General features: G+C 47.1%; 1 protein-coding gene across 1 annotated transcript in view; it reads left to right on the forward strand.

Moving 5' to 3' along the window:
• Positions 1–24,482, forward strand: part of ATP6V0A4 (ATPase H+ transporting V0 subunit a4) — a 98,594-nt gene that overhangs the window by 31,313 nt on the left and 42,799 nt on the right. Inside the window, 9 exon segments of the mRNA XM_021078735.1 lie at positions 1,988–2,164; positions 4,161–4,239; positions 5,053–5,147; positions 12,177–12,302; positions 13,192–13,286; positions 15,209–15,267; positions 15,270–15,334; positions 19,904–19,986; positions 21,443–21,536. Of these exon segments, the coding sequence (XP_020934394.1) occupies positions 1,988–2,164; positions 4,161–4,239; positions 5,053–5,147; positions 12,177–12,302; positions 13,192–13,286; positions 15,209–15,267; positions 15,270–15,334; positions 19,904–19,986; positions 21,443–21,536 (873 nt within the window).

A 24,482-nucleotide genomic window follows, 5' to 3' on the forward strand; every position in this document is an offset into this window, starting at 1 on the left:
AGGGCCGGCCCGGCGGGGCTGGTTTGTCCTCATCCCGGACTGGCTGGTGTTGATACAACAGAGCCGCCTCTAGGCCTGCGGGCGCCCGGGGAGGAGAAGCCGCCGCCGGGAGGGGCTCATCGCTGCAGGGAGGCTGCCTGTGGAGTCCCTGGCTGGGCTGTTGCATCCGCCTGCCTGCCACTCAGAGCCCCCGACTGACCTGCCTGGCCGCTGCAGCCCGGGCTCCCTGTTTGGGGTCGGGCAAAGGAAGCCCCTGGAGAGCCGCAGCCCCAAGGCCAACCACGCCAGACCTCCGGCCAGGACCTGCTGGGACAAGGTGGGGTAGGAAAGAGGGGGCTTTACCTTGTGTGCTTTGATCTGCAAGAAGCTCATGTCTTGTGTCTTTTTTTTTTCCTTTGCAAACATTGCCTTCTTTACCAGAATGGGCAGCATGAAAAATGCCTTCATCGTGGTGTCAAAAGGCAAACAGAGAAGACAGATGGGACTGCAATTCAGGAGGGAGGGATGAAGCTTAGCCTCTAGACAATAAATGGGGAACAGTTTTGGAGCAACTTCTTGGGGTTGAGCTAGACCAGAGAGGGGTGAAAAAACATGCAGTAGTTCGGCCCTCATTGGTTTTTCTGGCTAGTGGGCGAAACGGACACAAAGCAAGTCCCTGCAGAGGGTTGTATTCTGGGCGCATAGAGCACCCGGCTTCGTTCCCTGGGAGCGTGATGGGGATCAGGAGGGGCTTATGGAGGGAGAGAGAGGTTACACGGAGGGAGGAAGGGCGGGAGGGCAGGTGGATGCAGCGCGAGGAGGGAGAGGGTGAGCTCCCAGAGTGGGGGGAAACTCGGACCAACGTTCTGAGGGGGCCCCTGGAGAAGTCTGGTGTTAGGAGAGATGAAGCCGCAGGGGACAAGAGAGGCCAGAAGAGTCACACGGCCCCTCCTTGGCTACGTCAAGGATTTTAGACTTTATCCTGTGGGACAGCAGGACAATGGGAGCATTAAAATGGGAGGGATAAACTCAGTGGCTGGCAAGTGGTGGATTGTACATTATATATATATATTTTGTCTTTTTAATTTTTTCTTTTTTTAGGGCCACACCCTCAGCACATGGAGGTTCCCAAGCTAGGGGTTGAATCGCCGGCCTCCGCCTCAGCCTCAGCAACGCCTGATCTGAGCCGCGTCTGTGACCTACACCACAGCTCACAGCAACACTGGATCCTTAACCCACTGAGTGGGCCCAGGGATCAAACTCACGTCCTCTTGGATACTAGTCAGGTTCATTAACCGCTGAGCCACAGTGGGAACTCCGGATTATACATTATACAAGGACAAGGAAAGGGGACCCCTCCCTCTGGAGGTGTGACAATTCCTCCACAAAGCTGGGCTTTGGAGAAGACAATTTGGTTTGGCGGCAGTAAGGCAGTCTAGAGGGTCTTTGCTGAGAATGGATGCTAAGCGAATATCCTTTTTCCTTAGAGAGGACACACAGCTTTATGTAATGCCTCCTGACTACGCAGAATTGTATCAGTTTAATCATTCCCCTGTGGATGGATATCTAGGTTAGATCCATATATTATAATTATTATACACGGTGTTATCAGAAACAAGATCATTTATTATAATTATTATGTGCAGTGTCACCAGAAGCATCCTTACGTGTTTATTTCCCATCCTTCTCCCAGGTAAGGCTGAAGAGCTCGTGGGAATCTGGGGTCATGGGTATGAGTGATATAAAATCTGATGGATACTGACCGGTGGCTCTCCGAAAAAGCCGTACCAATCTACCCTCAGCGACTAAGTGTCTGGAAGTGCCTGCTTCCTTATGCCCTCCACCAACACAAGTCCGTCATTATATTTTCTAATCTTTTGCCACCCTGACAGGTGGCGAAAAGCACTGCCTTGGTTTTGTTTCCGTTTTAAAAATCGACAGTGATTCCTGCTGCATGTTTTCTGTTGGATTTTAATCGAACTCAGCCAAACCCCGTCTTCGTCCTCAGGTTGTCACACCTTCGTCCCCTCGAACGCCTCTGTCGCCTGCAGAGCAAGGCTGGGTCGCGATGGCGTCTGTGTTCCGAAGCGAGGAGATGTGCCTGTCACAGCTCTTCCTCCAGGCGGAGGCTGCGTACTGCTGCGTCGCTGAGCTGGGAGAGCTTGGATTGGTTCAGTTCAAAGATGTAAGTACTGCATTCTTTGGAGACCAGAGGAAGGTGGAGTTTCCACCTCTTGGTAGTGGACAAAGCTCAGGGAGAAGCGCCCTGGGCTGCACTAGATGGAATTCGGTGGTGCTGGTTCTTCTGGCTAAGATGGGTGATAACATTGGGCCAATGACTGGCAGACCTGTGCTCCTTTCCACCTTATGTGTCTCTCTCTGCAAATGATTTGATACTTTCATGCAACCACTAAAGGATTGTATATTATGTATTTTATGTCCTGAGTACCATCTTCAAAGCATTTGGTACATCCAATGGCTACATAGGTTGCCGACCTTGTGCTGAGGGCAGAAACCTATTCTTCCTGAATCAGTCAGTCTGAGAAAAAAAGTAGCCCAGAGTCAGAAACCTATTCTTCCTGAATCAGTCAGTCTGAGAAAAAAAGTAGCCCAGAGTTCGCAGTCTCTGTAGAGTGATAGTCTCAGGCTAGAATTTTTTTCTTTGCTTCCAGTTTTTTTTTTTTTTTTTTTTTTTTTAAGGGCCCCAAGTGCAGCATATGTAGGTTTCCAGGCTAGGGGTCAAATTGGAGCTGAAGCTGCCAGCCTACACCACACAGCAACATGGGATCTGAGCTGTGTTTGCAACCTACACTTTAGCTCACGGCAACGCCAGATCCTGAACCCACTGAGTGAGGTCAGGGACCGAATTTGCATCCTCATGGATACTATGTGGGTTTGTAACCCATTGAACCCACGTGAAGTATAACTGACCCACAGCACTGTTTAGTTCCTGGCACACAGTGATACCAAAATGTCAATATGTCTATACATTTCAGAATCACTGTGATAATTCTATGTACCCTTTACCACCTGTCACCTGGGACTGTCTTCTTTTTTTTTTTTTTTTTTTCCTTCCATTTTATGGCCACACTTTTGGCAAGTGGAAGTTTCCAGGCCAGGAGTTGAATCCAAGTTGCAACTGTGACCTACGCGGGAATGCCAGATCCTTTAACCCACTGAGCTGGGCTGGGGATTGAACCCGTGCCTCTGCAGCACCCAAGCCACCGCAGTGGGATTCTTAACCTACTGCTCCACAGAGGGACCTCCAGCATTGGGCTGTCTCGAGTGTGATGTTGGGGTATCATTTCCCCGAGATAGTTTAGATCTTCACCAAATCATTTGAATCCAGTTTAGAAAATTGGACTCTTTATCACCTCACCAAGGTCAAGGTGAAAAATAAGCCCTTGCAGAGAAGGGTCACGTCTTATTCTTTGTGACCCCCAGTTCCTAGCCCAGGGCCGGACGGTGAGGCAGCACCCCAGTAACACCTCTTGGGCTGAGCTGAGGGATCACCAGCATGAGGACACTGACTTTTTGTTAATGTCCAGGGTACACTCATGGATCTGGGCAGGTTTCAAGGTCCCGTCATGTTCATGACTCCACTGAGGAATTCAAGATGTGTTTTTTAACGGCTGCACCTTCGGCATATGGCATTTCCCAGACTAGAGGCCTAACTGGAGCTGCAGCTGCCAGCCTTGACCACAGCCGTGGCCACCCTGGATTGGAGCCACATCTAAGACGCACGCTGTAGCAACACCGGATTCTTAACCCAGAGGGTGAGGCCGGGAATCGAACCTGCATCCTCACAGAGACAACATTGGGTCCTGAACCCATTAAGCCACAATGGGAACTCCTCAGGATGTATTTGGATAGTACATGCAGGTAAAAATAACACAACCTCAGTTAGGACTTTCAAAGCTGAAAAGGCCAGAGCCAAGGCCTTTGAGGCCTTGAGTGTGAGAACATCAAGGTGCGTTTTGCTTGGAACTCTTTTGTCTTGTGCACGGAAGGATCTATTCCTACGACGATTCCAGCAATATTCTCCAGCATCAAAAAATAAAATAAAATAAAATAAAATAAAATAATAAAATAAAGTAAAATAAAATAAAATAGAAAAACCTAGGAGAATATGTTGGCAGCTCTTACTACTAATGTTTGCCTTGTGGTTTCTCCCCCTCTAGTTAAATGTGAACGAGAGCCGCTTCCAAAGGAAATTTGTGAATGAAGTCCGGAGGTGTGAGTCCCTGGAGAGAATCCTCCGTAAGCCACTTTTCTGCTTGCTGTCTAAACGTGAACGGGCAGCGTGGGAAGTGGTTTGCAGGGCTGACATCCTGCAGCGTGTCCCTTTTTGTAATTCTCCTCAGTGGGATCCTGGAGACAGGGCGGGGGAGGTTGGAGGTGGGATATGGGTGCTGTGGCGGGTCCCCAGGGCAGCAGAGGCCGCAGAGCTGGGAAAGCCACCTGTGGTCTTGCTTCCCCCGTTTCTTTCTTTGTTTCTTTCTTTTTCTTTTTTCCTTCCTTCCTTCCTTTTTTGTTTCTCCTTTCCTCCCTCCCTCCTTCTTTTCTTTCTTTCCTTCCTTCCCTCCCTCCCTCTTTCTTTCTTTCTTTCTTTCTTTCTTTCTTTCTTTCTTTCTTTCTTTCTTTCTTTCTTTCTCTTTCTTTCTTTCTCTCTCTCTCTCTTCCTTCCTTTCCTTTCCTTTCCTTCCTTCCTTCCTTCCTTCCTTCCTTCCTTCCTTCCTTCCCTCCTTCCTTCCTTCCTTCCTTCCTTCCGCTTTATAGGGCCGCACCTGCGGCACTTGAAGCTTCTCAGGGTAGGGGTTCAATTGGAGCTGCAGCTGCCAGCCTACACCACAGCTGCAACAACACAGAATCCGAGCTGTCTGTGACCTACACCACCGCTCATGGCAACGCCAGATCCTTAACCCACTGAGCGAGGCCAGGGATCAAACCCGAGTCCTCAGGGATACCAGTCTGGTTCGTTACCACTGAGCCATGAAGGGAACTTGCACCCCATTTCTCAAGGGTGAGAAAACACAGCCGCCTTAGGCTCTCTGACGGGGCTTCATCCCTCAGGTTTTCTGCAAGATCAGATGCAAAATGAGATTGAGATTCAGCTGCCAGAGAAGCCCCCGCCTACTCCTCTCCCGCGGGAAATGATCACCCTGGAGGTAGGCTTTTCTCCACTTGCCCGAGGACCCTGGCGAAGCCCGTCTTGGGGGCCTTTCTGGTTGCTGAAGGCGTGGAGGCGGATTTGTGTGTTTGTCCACTTTGCAGTGTTACTCTCCCGGGGAAACCCCAACATGCGATTTTCAGCCGTTCTTTCTGATCCAGGAGGGAGCTCTTTTTCCTCTCAGCACAGCTCTGGGGAGGCTCACCCCACCTTGAGGGGTGGTTTCCTTCCTGGGCATAAGATCCTCACAGGCAGTCAAGTCTTGTCTCTGTGGTGCCACTGAACAGACCTTTTACTGGCCCAGGGGAATGTTTCCTTCCTTCCTTCCCTTCGTCTTTTGTTTTTGACTTTTCAGGGCTGCACCCATGGCATATGGAGGTTCCCAGGCTAGGGGTCCAATCAGAGCTGTAGCTGCCGGCCTACGCCAGAGCCACGGCAACGCGGGATCTGAGCTGCGTCTGCAACCTACAACCACAGCTCGTGGCAACGCCAGATCCTTAACCCACTGAGTGAGGCCAGGGATCGAACCCGCAACCTCATGGTTCTTAGTTGGATTCGTTTCCTCTGCTCCACGAAGGGAACTCCATTTCTCCTTCTTCTTTTGTCTGTCTTCCTTTCTTCTTTTCTTTTCTTTTCTTTTCTTTTCCTCTCTTTCTTTCATCACCCTGCTGTACATCACATCCCCAGGACTTATTTATTTTAAAACTGGAAGTTTGCACTTTTGACCATCTTACCCAGTTCCTCCATCCCTCTCACCTCTGCCTCTGGCAACTGATAATCTGCTCTCTGTGTCTCTGAGTTCAGTGTCTTTTTTAGGTTCCGCATTCCACATATAAGTGAGCTCGCACAGTACTTGTCTTTCTCTACCTGACTTATCTCGATTAAGAGAAGGCCCTCAAGGTCTATCCTTGCTGCAAATGGTAGGATTGCCTTCATTTTTATGGCTAAATCATATTCCTTTGTGTGTATGTGTGGGTGTGTGTATATGGATATATGTATGTGATGTACATATCACATTTTCTTTATCCATGCATCTGTTGGTGGACACGTTGTTTTCGTGTCTTGGCTGTAATAAATAATTCTGGGAGTTCCCACTGTGGCTCAGCAGATTAAGAATCTGACAGAATCTTCGTGAGGATGCAGGTTTGATCCCTGGCCTTACTCAGCAGGTTAAGGATTTGGTGTTGCTGCAAACTGAGCCATAGGTTGCAGATGTGGCTCGGACCTGGTGTTGCTGTGGCTCTGGCTGTGGCATAGGCCTGTAGCTGAAGCTCTGATTCAGGTATGACCATAAAAAGAAAGAAACAAAAATTCTGCAGGATGCTGATAGCTTTCTAAGATAGTGATTTCTGGGAGTTCCCATTGTGGCACAGTGGAAACCAATCTGACTAATATCCATGAGGATGTGGGTTCGATCCCTGTGTTGCTGTAAGCTGCAGTATAGACCACAGTTGTGACTCAGATCCTGCATTGCTGTGGCTGTGGTGTAGGCTGGCAGCTGCAGCTCCAATTCAACCCCTCGCCTAGGAGCTAACTTATGTTGTGGGTGCAGCCCTAAAAAAAGCAAAAAAAAAAAAAGGACAGTGATTTCTTTTGGAAATTGCTGGATCCAATGGGATGTTTCCTAATTATCTGTCTGGTGGGAACTAGCTAATATATTGGATCCACTCTGGATTAAGCTCGATCCTCAGACAGGCTTCTATGATCACGTGTGAGGAGACAATAGTTTTCTCTAGCCGAGGCCATTACGGCCTCCCTCTTTCTTTCCCCTCTCGGTGGACTTGCTTTTATAAAACACGTGCCATGCACAAAGCACCTTAGACAGAAACGAAACATGGCCTTCCCCTCTAAGAGCTTCTGGAGCAGGTGGTGGAGAGACAAGTGAAGGCAGGGCAGAGGGAGAGCATGTGAGAAGATAGCAGAGCCAGATCCTGGAAGGCCCTGTGGATCTTGACACAAAATTGGGCTTTTTATCCTTAAAGGAGAAAGGGCTCATTAAGGGAGGCGGGCAGGTACGGAATTGTGTCTTATCTCTGGCTGGGTTTTTTGTTTTGTTTTACGATAACCTAAAATTCTTGAGATTGTTGAAGCTGTCAGTAGTACAAATCTAGATTCTCCAGCAGAAATATGAGACGGGCAACTACCTTAGAAAATATCTTTGGCCCTTGTCATGTTAAAGTCTGGTTGTTTGGGGGAGACGTTTTTAATCCATGTGAATAGGGTTTCCCTAAAATCCAGTTTCAGGGTGAGCACCATTCCTCTACTACCAGCTCTGTTAGCTCCCTCCCAGTCATTCCCCTCCCTTCCTAAACATCCCCGGCTGTGCTTGTGGACTTTTGAGCTGTCTTAATGGCTCTGCATTCACCCTAATCTCTCTCTCTCTCTTTTTGTTTGTTTGTTTGTTTGCTTTTTAGGGCCACACCTGCAGCATGTGGAGGTTCCCAGGCTAGGGGTCAAATTGGAGCTGTAGCTGCTGGTCTACACCACAGCCACAGCAACATGGGATCCAAGCCATGTCTGTGACCTACACCACAGCTCACGGCAATGCCGGATCCTTAACCCACTGATCGAGGCCAGAGATGGAACCGGCATCCTCATGGATGCTCGTTGTGTTTGTTACTGCTGAGCCATGACGGGAACTCCTAATCTTTTTTTTTTTTAATTGAAGTATAGTGAATTTACAGTGTTGTGTTAGTTTCTGGTGTACAAGGAAGTGATTGAGTTACATATATATTCTTTTCCACATTCTTTTCCCTTATAGTTTATTACAAGATAATGCATATAGTTCCCTGTCTGTATTGTTTATCTGTTTTATGTATAATAGTGCGTTAATTCCAAATTCCTAATTTATCCCTCTCACGTCCCATCCCCTTTCCCCTTTGGTGTCCATAAGTTTGTTGTCGATGTCTATGAGTCTTTTCCTATTTTGTAAATGAGTTCATTTCTATCATTTTATTAGACTCCACATGTAAGTGGTATCATATGGCATTTGTCTTTCTCTGTTGGACTCACTGCACTTAGTGTGGTCCACTCTAGGCCCATCCACGTGGCTACAAATTCACTTGAATCTTTTTTCTGAGTTTTGGCAGAACTTTTCCAACTTCCTTCTTCTTCTTCTTTTTTTTTTTTGTCTTTTTGCCTTTTCTAGGGCCACTCCCGAGGCATATGGAGGTTCCCAGGCTAGGGGTCTAATTGGAGCTGTAGCCGCCGGCCTACGCCACAGCCACAGCAACGCAGGATCCGAGACAAGTCTGCGACCTACACCACAGCTCACGGCAACACCGGATCCTTAACCCACTGAGCGGGGCCAGGGATCAAACCCAAAACCTCTTGGTTCCTAGTCAGATTCGTTAACCACTGAGCCTCGACGGGAACTCCCCCCAACTTCCTTCTTAACCATTTCATTGTATTCTGCCTCCTACGACCCACTCATTTTTGTCACAGTGTTGCTCTGTCTTGCCACCTCCCTGCTTGAGAATGGATGGTGGTTCCCTTTTCACCTGGATCAGGTCCATCCTGGGCCAGCAAAGCTGGCTCTCCTCAGCCCTGTCCTGTCTCTCTCTCTCTCTCTTTTTTTTTTTTTTTTTTTTTTTTTTGTCTTTTTAGGGCTGCACCTATGGCATATGGAAGTTCCCAGGCTAGGGGTTGAATCGGAGCTGCAACTGCCAGCCTACACCACAGTCACAGCAACATGGGATCCAAGCTACATCTGTGACCTACCCATAGCTCACAGCAATGCCAGATCCTCAACCCACTGAGCAGGGCCAGGGATCGAACCCACATCCTCATGGATACTAGTCAAATTCTTTTCCGCTTCATCTTCCACCTACACCACAGTCATAGCAACATGGATCCAAGCTACATCTGTGACCTACCCACAGCTCACGGCAACACCAGACCCTTAACCCACTGAGTGAGGCCAGGGATGGAACCTGCGTCCTCATGGATACTAGTTGGGTTTGTTACTGCTGAGCCACAGCGGGAACTCCCTAGCCCTATCTCCCAAGTGCTCCACTCTCCTCAGGCTGCCCCCCTGCTAGCCTCCGGTTCATCTGTCAAGTCCAAGCTTTCATTCATCTGTACCTCGTGCCCTGAGCCTAGAGTCCCTTCCCATACGCACACCACCACTGCGCCCCAGTCTAACCACGCCTCCACATGCAGCTTCAGTCCTGCCTCTCCAGTAAGCCTTCTCTAACTACGCAAAGTCACTTGAATTCCAAGCTTCTCAGGACTCTTATTGGGCATCTGATCAATATTACATTTGCATAATTTACCCTCCGGTTCAGTGCTTCTCAAGCATCTTAATCTCAGGCACCTTTATGCTCTTACACACTGTCGAGGATCCCAGAGAGTTTTGCTTATGTGGGTGATAGCTCTGATATTTACTGCGTTAGGAACGAAAACTGAAAAAAAAGGTGACCTCTTTATTTACTAATTAGCTTAAAAATAACAATAATACGTCATTATACGTTAATGTTTTTTAATGAAAAATAATTGTATTTCCCCCCAAAAGAAAACTTTTGTGAGAAGCGTGATGTTTGCAAATTTCTTAAAGGCACAGCTTCATAGAAGACTGAACTCTGATAGCTGTTCTGCTTTGAATTTGTTGCCACATGTTATTCTTAGGGATGTATATAAGGAGAAGTCAGCCTTGCATAGATAGCTAATTGCAAAAGGGAGAAGTTTTTTTGCTTTTTTTTAGGGCTGCACCCAAGGCAGTTCCCGGGCTAGGGGTTGAATTAGAGCTGCAGCCGCCAGCTTATGTCATAGCCGTAGCAACGCCAGATCCGAGCTGCAGCTGTGACCTACACCACAGCTCACGGCAACACCAGATCCTTAACCCACTGAGCAGGGCCAGGGATCGGACCTGGATCCTGTGGATACTAATCGGTTTTGTTACCTCTGAGCCACAGTGGGAACTCCCAAGAGGAAGAGCATTGTAATAGTCTTTTTAAGTAATTATGGATATTCTTTGATATTATGTTGAAACTTGACAAGGTGGAGACTTGTGCTTTCGTTAAAGAAGTGTTTTTGTTTCCAAATTGATGTTGGTTATATGTTTTGGATAGTACCTTAAAAAATCTATTCCTCCCAATGAGTTTGTTATTGGCCGACTGGTTGGTTTTGAAACTGTACACATTAGTAACAACCAGTAGGTAAGAGGCCATCAGATGTGTGCCAACAGCCTTTGCTCAATAGTCTCCTCTAGATACTATTTACTACAGAGATGAAATTAAAACAGCACGTAATGGAATTAAAACCACAGAGTAATGCCTGTCTTAGTATTGATCATGGGATTGGTTGATCGATTTAGCTGATCTGGCAGCTCAGTGTTCCCCCCACATTCCTAGAAAAGAGACTTCTTCTGGCAAGAGAACCCAAGTGGCTTGGGCCGTTGCCTTGTAGAATTTCTCAAGAGGCTTTCATAACAGTCCTAGAAGAAAGAAGAAGTCAGGAAAAAAGTAATCTACCCACAAATGTACCATTTCAGCAAAAACTGCCTAAGTTTTTGGTTTGCTTTCTTTTTTTCTTTTTAGAGCTATACCTGTGGCCTATGAAATTTCCCAGGCTAGGGTCAAATATATATATTTTGAATATATATATATATATATATATATCCAAATATTAGTTCCTATCTTTCAAAAAAGCACATTAATATCAGACAAAATTGAACATTTAACCTTTTTCTTTTGTTTTTTGGTTTTTTTTTTCCTTTTTAGGACACACAGGCTAAGGGTCTAATCAGAGCTACAACTGCTGGCCTACACCACAGCCACAGCAATGCAGGATCCGAGGCACATCCGTGACCTACCACAGCCCATGGCAATGCCGGATCCTTAACACACTGAGCGAGGCCAGGGATCGAACTTGCATCCTCATGGATACTAGTCAGATTTTTTTTTTTTTTTGGTCGTTTTTCGATTTCTTGGGCCGCTCCTGCGGCATGTGGACGTTCCCAGGCTAGGGGTCAAATCAGAGCTGCAGCTGCTGGCCTGCACCAGAGCCATAGCAACACAGGATCCCAGCCACGTCTGTGACCTACACCACAGCTCACGGCAACGCCAGATCCTTAACCCACTGAGCGAGGCCAGGGATCAAACCCACATCTTCACAGATACTCATAGGGTTTGTTACTACTGAGCCACAAGGGGCACTTCTCTCCTTGTATTATCCCAGAATTGGTGGTTTCTCTTTTATATTTTATTAGCAAAAATATTTTTAAAGTTAATTAATTAATTGATTAATTTATGGCCATGTCTACCACATGCAGAAGTTCCTGGGCCAGGGATCAAACCTGAGCCACAGCAGTGACAACGCCGAGTCCCTAACCTCTAGGCCACCAGGGAACTCCTACATCTTATATTTTGTGATTACAACATGACTGGGGCAGAAGGACTTCTCAGCGTGTAAGCTCACCCTGGCTTCCCTACTCAGTGTTTAGAATGGGGGAGAGGCATGTGATTTGCTGACATGCCTTGACTTCCTCGTGGGGCCAACTTCCCTCCCCCCAGAGTGTTTTCCACCCCACTTGATGATGGAACTCATCAAGTGTGTGACAGTGGCTCTCGGGTAGGGCTCTCCCGTCCTGTTGCATGTGACAGCGTGACAGGACAAGCCTCTCAACATCAAGCCACCTTATGACGCCCTGAATAGTCTTCGATGTTTAGTTACCTGCAGTGGGTAATGTATAGCAAATATTACAGTGCTTTCCACCTGCTTACTTTCTTTTCTTTTTTTTTTTTTTTTGGCTTTTTGCTATTTCTTGGGCCGCACCCTCGGCATATGGAGTTTCCCAGGCTAGGGGTCTAATTGTATCTGTAGCCACCGGCCTGCGGCAGAGCCACAGCAACACCAGATCTGAGCCACGTCTGTGACCTACACCACAGCTCACAGCAATGCCAGATCCTTAACCCACTGAGCGAGGCCAGGGATTGAACCCACAACCTCATGGTTCCTAGTCGAATTTGTTAACCACTGCGCCACGATGGGAATTCCCTGACTTACTTTCTTTTTCCCTCCTGCACAGACTACTCTAGAAAAACTGGAAGGAGAGTTACAGGAAGCCAATCAGAACTATCAGGCTTTGAAGAAAAGCTTCCTAGAACTGACCGAACTCAAACATCTTCTGAAGAAAACCCAAGACTTCTTCGAGGTCATAATTTGGGGACCGTTTATTCCAGGGCACTTTCTCCCAGATCCTCAGATTTTTATTTTGACAACTGGCTGGTTAGGAATATGAATGAATTACACTCTTTCTGTCCCAAGGCAGGGCCATGGGGGAGGGGGAGGTATGCAGGTGGAATGTGGCCCTGGTTGCATTGAATTCAGAAGTAGTAAGGTCCTTCCTAGAGGTATGAGCCCCAAATGGTCCAGACAGAAATGCAAGTCAGAATAAAGGACAGCATTAGTTTTAGCAGATTTGGGATCTTAGTAGGAAGAGACTGGGGAAGCTTTTGGATCTAACGAGGAGTACTCTAATTTTTTTTGAACGTGCCCAGAGCATGCAGAAGTTCCCAGGCCAGGGATCAAACCCATGCCCCCACGCCACAGCAGTAATCAGAGCTGCAGCTGTGATAATGCTGAATCCTTAACCTGCTGGGCCACCAGGGAACTCTCGTGCCTGCCCCCATTTTTTTTGTTTGTTTGTTTCTTTTTTGGCTGCCCTGTGGCCTATGGAGTTCCCAGGCCAGGGATCAGATCTGAGCCACAGTTGCAGCCGATGCCCCAGCTGTGGCAATGCCAGATCCTTAACCCACTCTGCCAAGCCAGGGCTGGAACCTGCAGCCCAGCGCTCCAGAGATGCTGCCAATCCCATTAGGCCATAGCAGGAACTCCGCACCACCACCCCCGCCTCCCTTTTGAATACACATATAAATCTTTATTTACAACAGAAAAACAGATCAGGTCTCAGCTCTCTATACCTTTTGAATTCTGTTTGTGGAGAATTAAAGCGTCATTAAAAGCAGACAAAATGGGTGTGTGGGTGCTTTCAAGGTAGTCTAAATACATTTCAATGGACATAGTGATTCTTTGACTTTCAGACGGAAACCAATTTAACTGATGATTTCTTCTTGGAAGACACTTCGGGTCTCCTGGAGTTACGACCTACGCCTGCACACATGAGCGGAAAGCTGGGGTTAGTGAAACTGTGCTCGGAAGGTTACCTGTAGATGGGTCCCTTGTTCGTCACTGAATGCCCGGTGTGAGAGGGGTTTCCCTGAGTGTTTGAGTGAGTGGGTGAACAGCCATGGGCATGAGGGCTCTAAGGCCTCCATCCCATAATAACCCCCTAACCTTACCAGGTTGGGGAGTTGCAGGCAGCGCGACCTTTTTCATGGTGACACTGCCATGACTGAGCCTAAAGAGTGTGATGTTTGTATCATCTCCACATGGGAAGGATGCGGTGATAATTGGTTTTGTTTGTTTGTTTGGTTTTGGTCTTTTTAGGGCTGCACTTGGCATATGGAGGTTTCCCGGCTAGGGGTTGAATAGGAGCTGCAGCTACCGGCATACGCCACAGTCACAGCAACGGCAACACTGGATCCAAGCTGCATATACGACCTACACCACAGCTCACGGCTACTTCGGGTCCTTAACCCATTGAGCGAGGCCAGGGATGGAACCTGCATCCTCATGGATGCTGCTCAAATTCATTTGTGCTCCTGGGAACTTGTTTTTATGGGGTTTCTCACCTGTTCCCTGGCTTGGGAACAAGGCTATGGAACACATGTTTTTCTCCCCTCAGTCTTTAAAACACTGTTTTGATAATAAGATAGATTTGGAGCTTGAAGGTTCAAGTATAATTAGAAATGAGAGGAGTTCCCGTCGTGGCGCAGTGGTTAACGAGTCCGACTAGGAACCATAAGGTTGCGGGTTCGGTCCCTGCCCTTGCTCAGTGGGTTAACGATCTGGCGTTGCCGTGAGCTGTGGTGTAGGTCGCAGATGCGGCTTGGATCCCGAGTTGCTGTGGCTCTGGCATAGGCCGGTGGCTACAGCTCCGATTAGACCCCTAGCCTGGGAATCTCCATATGCCGCAGGAGCGGCCCAAGAAATAGCAAAAAAAAAAAAAAAAAAGAAAGAAATGAGGTAGTTACGCAATCATGTCTTCCACAAGAAACAGTAATATGATGTGATAATAGCCACCAAAATGTGTAGTGATTCAAAGTGGAGGGATTTCATTTAGTGTTTGGGTAAAACTGAAGAAAAGCACAAGGTTTGGAATTCTAGGGTTTTATTCCAAGGAGATTTAGGGGTCTGCTCTTTGCGGCACTAGATAGTGAATTTGAAATGGAAAGGAAAATATGTACTGAAAATATTTGATCAGACAGTGATATGGGATCAACATATATTTAAAGAAATAGGCCAATGAAATTAACCATTTTAAACTTAACATGGGGGTTCCTGGCATGGCGCAGTGGCTTAAGGATCTGACTGCAGTGGCTCGGGTCACTGCAGAGGCTCAGGTTTGATCCCCTGCTTGGCACAGTGAGTTACAGAATCCTGCCTTGCCACAGTTGCAGCTTAGGTTGCAGCTGTGGATCAGATTCAATCCCTGGTGGGGGGAATCTTCCATATGCTGTGAGTATGGCATTAAAAAAAAAGAAAGAAAATTCATTGGAAAATGTGGGTCAGAAATGATCTAGGTACCTAGATGATTATAAAAATAGAGATGTATAGAAATCTGTCCGTCTATCTATATATCTATCTATCTTAGCAGGTTGTTTGTATAAATGCACACAAACCCCTGTTAAGCACATTAAACACTCGTGTCCTTTAGCCACAATGCTATAATGAATGGTCTCTCATATTTTATTGGGAATAAGTATATGACTATTATTGGGATGATTAAGGAAACCTCAACATGTCACGGGAGATAGGAGGTCCAAAGGGACTTGGGATGCAGAGTGGCCCTGTGGCCCCTGCCAGCGAGGCTGGTCCTGTCCTCCTTCCCAGAGGGAGGCGGTGCAGCTGTGGCTGCACATCTTCACATCCCCCAGGGCCTCCTCCCTGCACGCCAGCCCCGGGGACTCGGTGACGTCTCCCCTTCTCACTGCCCAGGTTCACCGCCGGCGTGATCCACAGGGAGAGGATGGCTTCCTTTGAGAAGCTGCTGTGGCGCGTTGCCGAGGAAACATCTACTTGAAGTTCAGTGAAATGGACACGGTGCTGGAAGACCCCGTCACGGTGGGTCTCTCAGACGGCAGGTTTCCTAAACTTCCCGCAGCCCCCACCGGAGGGGCTTCCTTCTCTCCAACACGGAGTCTTAACTCTGTGAAGCTAATAGGTATTTGCTTTTTCTTTCCTTTCTTGTCTTTTTTCCTCCCCACTGCCCCCCTAAAAAAAATACTGATAAAGAGTCAATTCAAGGACCGATCCTCGTTAACACCCGTAGGTGTTCGTTCCTTCAAATCACTGCACCCCACCAGTTCCTAGGAACTTTGCTGTCCTAGTGTCCCGAGGGGTGGCAGCTGTGTCTTCATCACAAACGCTAAGGACTGATTTAGGTCAGTTCGCCCCAAGCTCCATAGTGTACGTGGAGATAAGATCTTGTGAAATGTAGATGCTGGGAATTCCCGTCGTGGCTCCGTGGTTAATGAACCCGACTAGTACCCATGCGAACGAGGGTTCGATCTCTGGCCTCACTCAATGGGTTGGAGCTCTGGCATTGCTGTGAGCTGTGGTATAGGTTGCAGGTGCGGCTCAGATCCCAGGTTGCTCTGGCTGCGGTGTAGGCAGGTGGCTACAGCTCCGATTCAACCCCTCGCCTGGGAATTTCCATATGCCACAAGTGCGGCCCTAAAAAACAAACACACTACAATGTAGATTCTGATTCAGTGGGTCTGCTCAGGGGCCCAAGCACCTGCATGTCTAACAAGCTTGCTGTTGGTTGCTGGTAGTCATTGGACCACACACTTAACAAAGATTTTGAGGGTCCCCTTCGCTGAGTGCCACACACTTGTTGCCGTTAATTCCATGAGGTTTGCTTCCCCCACCCTTCTGGTTAGTATTTAAATCCACTTACTTTTGCTTTTTTTTTGGTCAAGGCATCCAGCAGCTTGATGGATTGCACCCGGGCTGCAGTGGTAAAATTGCCGGCACCAAGTCCTAACCACTAGACCACCAGGGAACTCCCTGGTTAAATTCACTTACTTTTTTAATTCCAAGAGACTTGGCTTATTTCTAAAAGAGTCATAGTCTTATATAGAGCAGAGGCTGAAAAGTGTAATTTTGAGTTTTATTTCATGGAAAACAACTTCATAGTTAAAATCAAACGTAAAATAAGAAAAAAAAGCATGGAATTTCACCATTCTAATGTCTTTATTTTTATTTTTTATTTAAATTTTTAATTCAAATTTCTGAAGTTTCCTTGAGGCATAATTATTTACAAGGTTGTGATAATTTCTGCTATACAACAAAGTGATTCAGCTGGACATGTACACACATTTCAGATTCTTTTCCCACATAGATTATCACAGACTATTGAGTAGAGTTCTCGCGATGGCAGGTTCCTGTTGGCCAATCATTTCATATATTTTTACTTATTTATTTATTTAATATTTTTTTAGGCCTGCACCCACAGCATATGGAGGTTCCCAGGCTAGGGATCAAATCAGAGCTGTAGTTGCTGGCCTATGCCACAGCTCATGGTAACCTGGATCCTTTACTCACTGAACGAGGCCAGGGATCGAACCCGAGTCCTCATGGATACTTGTCAGGTTTTTTAACTGCTGAGCCATGATGGGAACTCCTATTTTTATTTTTTTCTTGTGCTCTTTTTTTTCAGTCCATAGCCACAGGCAGGTATAATTTAATATGGTTGTAGTAATAACATGGGAATAGTGTTTTTGTCTTCTCTTGAATTTAGATGGTATGAATTTCCTCCTATATTACGATGTGTCTTTTATGAACATTAGTTTTAAATTTTTTATTTAAAAGATTTTTAATTTGGGGGCTACACCCATGGCATATGGAAGTTCCGGGCCAGGATCTAATCTGAGCTGCGTCTGCAACTTATGCCACAGGTGCAGCAACACCAGATCCTTAACACACTGTGCTGGGCAGGGAATTGAACCCACGCTCAGCAGCAAGGGCACTGCAGACAGTGCTGGATCATTGACACTGCTGTGGCTTAGGTCACTGATATGACACAGGTTTGATCCCTGGCCCCAGAACTTCTGTATGCCATAGAAACAGCCAAAAAAAAAAAAATTTTTTTTTGATGTTGAATCATCACTTTTCTTTTTTTTTTTTTTTTTTTTTTTTTTGTCTTTTGAGGGCCACACCCGAGGTACATGGAAGTTCCCAGGCTAGGGGCTGAATTGGAGCTGTAGTTGCCGGCCTGCACCACAGCCACAGCAACGCCAGATCCTGAACTTACTGAGTGAAGCCAGGCATCGAACCCTCATTCTCATGGATCCTAGTTGGTTTCCTTACCACTGAGCCACGGCAGGAAGTCCTGAATCATCACTTTTCCTGTGTTTTGATGTGAGATAGTCCTGGTGGCGGAGGGAGTACTTATAAAGTAAACACCTGGAAAAAGATGCCTTTAGCTTGAGGGAACCCAGAGGTCAGTGAGCAGATAACATGAGATCAGAATGGATTCCTTCTTCTGGTGGCTCAAGACACAAGAAGACCTGAGAGATTCAGAAAAGGACTAAGGGTGGGCTCCACGGATGTAGGAACCTTTGGAAATAATGTGAAGCAAGCATTTCCCCAAATCCTCAAATACCCCTTCCCTGCTCCCAGGAGCAACTGCCAGAGAGATGATTCGTTTTGACGTTATGTTCAGTTGGTGCCTAATATTCCCGTTGAGTTGATGTGACATGATCTATTTTTTGGCCCTTTTTTATTTCCAGTATTTCTTCAGAATTTAGAGAGTAGGATAAGCATCTTCATGCATGTGGATTTTTATTTTCTCTTGAACTATTTCCATGATATGAATTCAAGGAAATAGGATTGCTGGCTTAAAGGATGTGGGCATTTTCATGACCCTCCGTGGGTCCTGACAGATGGCGTTTCAGTGGGGTCTCGCCTGGTCCCGGTGATACCTAATACCTGAGTGATATGTCATGAGTGTGGTGGATTTGTTATTTTACCAAAATGGGCTTCATCATTTTACCTTCACCCCCTAGCCCCAAACTAAGTAAAGCACATTGCTTTGCTTATAGTAAAAGCTGAACATTTTCAGAGACGCTTGTGAGATGCATAGTCTCTCTTGCTTGTGAAATGTCAAACTTGGATTTGATTTGATTTGATTGTCTTTTGTCTTTTTAGGGCAGCACCTGCTGCATACGAGGCTCCAGGCTAGGGATCGAATTGGAGCTGCAGCTGCCGCCACAACCACGACACAGCAATGCAGGACCCAAGCCATGCCTGTGACCTATACCACAGCTCATGGTAATGCTGGAGCCTTAACCCACTGAGCAAGGCCAGGGATCGAACCCACATCCTCATGGATACTAGTCAGGTTCATAACCACTAAGCCACAATGGGAACACCAAACATGGATTTTAAAATTACATTTAGGAGTTCCTGTTGTGGACCCAACTAGTATCCATGAGGATGCAGGTTGGATCCCTGGTTTCAGTCAGTGGGTTAAGGATCTGGTGTTGCTGTGAGCTGTGTGTAGGTTGCAGACACAGCTTGGATCCCAAGTTGCTGTGGCTGTGGTGTAGGCCAGCAGCTGCTGCTCCAATTAGACCCCTACCTGGGAACTTCCATGTGCCTCAGGTGTGGCCCTAAAAAGAAAAATAAATAAATGAATAAACAAACAAGTAAAATTACATTTAATCTGTGTTCTTATGGTTATACAATGAGTGTAGCAGTCAAACATTAGACCTGGTTCTAGCTTTGTTTTTTGTTTTTGTTTTTTCCTTTTTCGGGCTGCATCTGTGGCGTATGGATGTTCTGTGCCCAGGGGTTGAATGGGAGGGGCAACCTCTGGCCTGTACCTCAGCCATGGCAACTCAGCATCAGAGCCACATCAGCAACCTGTATGCCGCAGCTCACAGCAATGCTCGATCCTTAATCCACTGCGGGAGGCTGGGGAGCGAACCTGCATCCTCAGACACCATGTCGAGTCCTTAATCCACTGAGCCACAATGGGAACATCTCTATTTCTGTTAAATAGCAAATACCTACTCATCCCTGAAAGGGAGATGAGTTAACATTGGTGAGCAAGGAGTTCCTGCCATGGTGCAGTGGTTAATGAATCCGACTAGGAGCCATGAGGTTGCGGGTTCGATCCCTGGCCTTGCTCAGTGGGTTAAGAATCCGGCGTTGCCTTGCGCTGTGGTGTAGGTCGCAGATGCGGCTCGGATCCCCTGTTGGTGTGGCTGTGGTGTAGGCTGACAACCCCTAGCCTGGGAACTTCCATATGCCGAGGGAGCGGCCCAAGAAAATGCGAAAAGACAAAAAATAAAAATAAAACATTGCGAGCGAGGTCAGCTGTGTTTATTTTAAGCCTTGCAATGTCCTGGCCCCTCTGTCCTGGATGTTCTCCTGTTGATTAACACATCTCTTCGGTCCAGGGAGTAGAGCTGAATACAAGACTCAACTGTAAGTAAGCCAGTCAGCGCAGCAAAGAGCGAGGCTGTCGCTTTTAGGCTGTGTCAGCCTCCCCAGGGGCCCTGCCCTCCACCTAATAATGTTATGAACTTGAAGCAACTGAGAGAAGTTGAAGTTTCCCAATTTTAAACTTAGACACATTTTGAGATTTCTAAAAATACATGTTTTACTGCTCTGATTTGCCAGAGAGAAGAAATTAAAAAGAATATATTCATCATATTTTATCAAGGAGAGCAGCTCAGGCAGAAAATCAAGAAGATCTGTGATGGGTAAGTGACTGTTTTTTTGGCCTTTCTCTAAGGCCGCACCCGCAGCATATGGAGGTTCCCAGGCTTGGGGTCTAATGGGAGGTGTAGCCACCAGCCTACGCCAGAGCCACAGCAATGCCAGATCTGAGCCGCGTCTGCGACCTACACCACAGCTCACGGCAATGCCGGATCCTTAACCTGCTGAGCGAGAAAAGGGATCAAACCCACAACCTCATGCTTCCTAGGCGAATTCCTTAACCACTGAGCCATGACGGGAACTCCCAGGTAAGTGACTTATATATTAAGGGCTCTTTTCATCAGCAGTTTGGGTCAGGATGAGGGCAGCGGTGTGCAGTACTCAGCAGGCTTGAGGTTTGAGTGGGGCTTCTTTGAGGTTTTAGGATAAGTTTCCTACGTTTGACAAGATAGTGTTAAAAATACAACTGGTGTTTGGAAGTTTCTATTGTGGCTCAGTGCTAATGGGTCTGACCACTATCCATGAGGATGTAGGGTCCATCCTGGACCTTGCTCAGTGGGTTAAGGATCTGGTGTTGCTGTGGCTGGGATGTAGGCTGGCAGTTGCAGCTCCGATTAGACCCCTAGCCTGGGTGCTTCCATATGCCAAGAGTACGACCCTAAAAAGAAAAATAAATAAATAAATAAATAAATAAGAAAAATGCAACTGATTTTTAATAACTATGGGCATAGGAACAGAGGACTGGATGAGCTAAATTTTCTGGTAATGCCAGATATTCTAGCCATTTCGATTTATTCCTTCTCACCCCCTTTATCAGCTGCTAAAGAGTGGGCAAAGGAATGGTCAGTTTTTTCTGATGTTACAGAATCATCTTACATGCAGCCCCTTAGAAGCAGAAATGCAGTTGAGGAAGACATTTGGACATTAATAAATTCTGGGGCGACAAAGAGACACTTCAAGCTTGTAGCTTTATTGACATAACACGGTTTGAATGAAGTTCATTTTATAATAGAACCATAGATGTGTGTGTGTGTGTGTGTGTGTGTGTGTGTGTGTGTGTTTAGGGCCACACCCAAGGCAAATGGAGGTTCACAGGCTGGGGTCAAATCAGAGCTACAGCGGCCAACCTACACCACAGCCACAGCAATGCAGGATCCGAGCTGCATCTGCAACCTACACCACAGCTCATGGCAGCACCGGATCATTAACCCACTGAGCGAGGCCAGGAATCGAACCTGCATCCTCATGGATACTAGTCGGGTTTGTTTCTGCTGAGCCATGATGGGAACTCCCGAACCACAGCTTTAATTCAAATCGTAGGAGCAGCGTGTGGGGAAAACTTGTTTCCGGGACTCCTGTTCTGACTGCCCAGTAGACATTTGTTCCAGGAGAAGGTGGCTTTCTAACCAAAGTCAGCAAGTGATAGCTTCATGGAATAGGATGTGCAAAATGCTTCTCAGCAATGACCCACGTGTGTCCTTTGCCATGTTTGAAACACAGGTTTCGAGCCACCACATACCCCTGCCCGGAGCCCGCAGCGGAGCGCAGAGAGATGCTGGCTGGTGTCAACACGAGGCTGGAAGATTTAATCACTGTGAGTGAGGCATTGGAGAGAGGGGCCCGAGCGGGGCTGCCGATGGGCTCTGTCTGTATTTCCTTCTAAGTCCTGTCTCCCAGGGCCTTGCTCCAAGCCGGGCTGGAATGTTTGCTGTGCTCTTCCTAATTAGGAGACGGTGTTCTGTGAGCTTCCCACGATGATGCTACGTGTCAGGGAAGCTTTGCCTGGGCTTGGGATAAACCACAGCCCTGACCAGCACTTCTGGTGCCCACCCGAGCCTCATCAATGGAGCCTTTTACTGCCAGACTGGCTTGGGCTGCATATGGGATAGAACTAACTAGCCAGTTAAGTCGGGCAGCCAGTCTTGCTGATCTTTTTCCACTGAATTGCCCAGTTGTATCTGCCAACCAGTAAATTCTCTCAAGACAGCGAGTCTAGTGTCACATGTGAACACGCCCCCAATTCATATCCTCTTGTCAAATCTGTCATCACTTTGGATGGTCCTGAACACCGTCTTTCTGAATAAGCTTATTGAAGCTTAGTCTTCAATAGATTTGCAAGTAATCCCTAAAAGCAGCCGAGCCTGCAATTGAGTTGTGTGTTTTAGATCAGCCCTGTCCCATAGAACTTTCTGTGGTGGCGGAAATGTTATATCATCTGCAAGTCTAGGGCCATAGCCAGGAGGCACATGTGACCACTGAGCCCTTGAAACGTGGCTGTATTATTATTATTGTTATTTTATTATTATTATTTTTTGGCCACCCCACGGCACATGGAGTTCCCAGGCCAGGGATTAGATCTGAGCCGAGGTTGCGAGGTGCACTGCGGCTGCGACAGCCCTGGATCCTTTAACACACTGTGCGGGGCTGGGATTGAACCCGTGTCCTGGCGCTGCAGAGATGCCGCTGATTCCATTCAACCATAGCAGAAACTCCGAAGAACTGGATTTTTATTTTTATTGAGTGCGCTGCTGTATTGATCAGCACAGTTCTAGCTCCTCAGTGTGGGTGTGTTTCAAAACTCTTAGGCTGACAAACACCTTTCTTTCTCTTTCTAGAAAAGGTCATGTTTACTTTCTTCGATCCTCTTCCCTCTTTGCCACTTGTCAAGGACACTGTGGTTCCCTGAAGCAATTACCCTTGAAGTCCTTTTCCCCAAAGACTCCACTAGATTTTATGAAAACTTCATGAAGAGAATGGAAGTGATACTAAAACTTATTTTTTTTTAATTTTATGGCTGCACCCATGGCACATGGAACAAGTTCCCCAGGCCGAGGGGAACTTAAATCTGAGCCACAGCTGCAACCACACCTTTAACCCACTGTGCTGGGGCGGGGATCGAACCCGTGCCTCTGCAGTGACCTGAGCCACCGCAGTCAGATTCGTAACCCATTGGGCCACTACGGGAACTCCAAGTGATGCTAGGCTTCCATTGTGTTTCAGATGACTTGGGTAGCCGAGGGTAAAAGTTACTGACATGAGTTACGCTATTGTATCATCAAAACAAAGACTAATTCGATGAAATGGATCCCATGTGGGCCAAATCGCCTATTCACGCCTTCATTCATTAATTTATTTCTCATTTATAGGAGGGGTTATGTATGTAAGGCATTTTGAGAGGTGTATCAGTTTCCTAGGGCTTCTGTAACAAATTACCCCAAACTGTGTGGCTCAAAACAACAGAAATGTATTCTCTCACAGTCTGAGCCAAAAAGTCTGAAACCAGGGCATAAGCAGAGCCAGACTTCCTCGGAAGGCAGTAGGACAGGACCCTCCCTGGCTTGTTCCATGATGCTTTCAGTGTTTGTGTCCCCTCCAGATTCATCTGTTGAAAACCTCATGACAAAGGTGGTGCTGTTAGGAGATGGGGCCTTTGGGGTGGGATTAGGTCATGAGGGCAGAATCCTTATGGGTGGAACTAGTGACCTAATGAAAAAGACCCCAGAGGAGTTCCCATTGTTGTAGCTCAGCAGTAGCCAACCCAACTAGTACCCAAAAGGACGCGGATTGGATCCCTGGCCTGACCTTGCTCAGTGGGTTAAGGATCCAGCATTGCCAGGAGCTATGGTGTAGGTCACAGACACGAATTGGATCCTGTGTTGCTGTGGCTGTGGTGTAGGCCGGTGGCTGCAGCTCTGATTCACCCCCTAAGCTGGGGACTTCCATATGCTGTGGGTGCGGCCCTAAAAAGCAAAAAAAAAAAAAAAAAAAAAAAAAGACAGAAAGACAGACAGAAAGAAAGAAAGAAAAAGACCCCAGTGGGCTTGCTTGCCCCTTCTGGTATGTGAGGTTAGGATTTGAGGTCTGCAACCCAGAAGAGGGCCTTGGCCCAGCCGTGCTGGCATCCTGATCTCAGACTCAGCTTCCAGAACTGTGAGAATTTTTGCTGTTTATAAGCCACTCAGTCTGTGGTATCTAGTAGGAGCCCGAGTAGACTAAGCCATCTCCCTAACCTCTGGTGGCTGTCAGCAATCTTTGGTGCTGCTTGGTTTGAAGTTGCATCACACCAGTCTCTGCCTCTGTTCCAGAGTGTTTCCATGTCCTGGTGTGCCTGGATGCCCGCATTTCTTTCCTTATTTCTTCCTTCCTTCCTTCCTGTCTTTCTCTCTTTCTTTCTTTTTGGCTTTTTAGGGCCACACCCAAGGCACTTGGAGGTTTCCAGTCTAAGGGTAAAATCAGAGCTACAGCCGCCAGCCTATACCACAGGCACAGCAATGCCAGATCCAAGCCACATCTCCAACCTACACCACTGTTCACAGCAACACCAGATTCTTAACCCACTGAGCAAGGCCGAGGATCGAACCTGTGTCCTCATGGATCCTTGTCGGGTTTGTTAACTGCTGAGCCACAACAAGAACTCCCACATTTCTTATAAAAATGTTAGTCATGCTGAATTAGCGCCCACCCTACTCCAGTGTGACATCATTTTAACTTGATGACATCTGCAGAGACCCTGTTTCCAAATAGGATGACATTCACAGTT

This window comes from Sus scrofa, chromosome 18 (genome assembly GCF_000003025.6).
Source record: "Sus scrofa isolate TJ Tabasco breed Duroc chromosome 18, Sscrofa11.1, whole genome shotgun sequence".
Classification (NCBI taxonomy): domain Eukaryota; kingdom Metazoa; phylum Chordata; class Mammalia; order Artiodactyla; family Suidae; genus Sus; species Sus scrofa.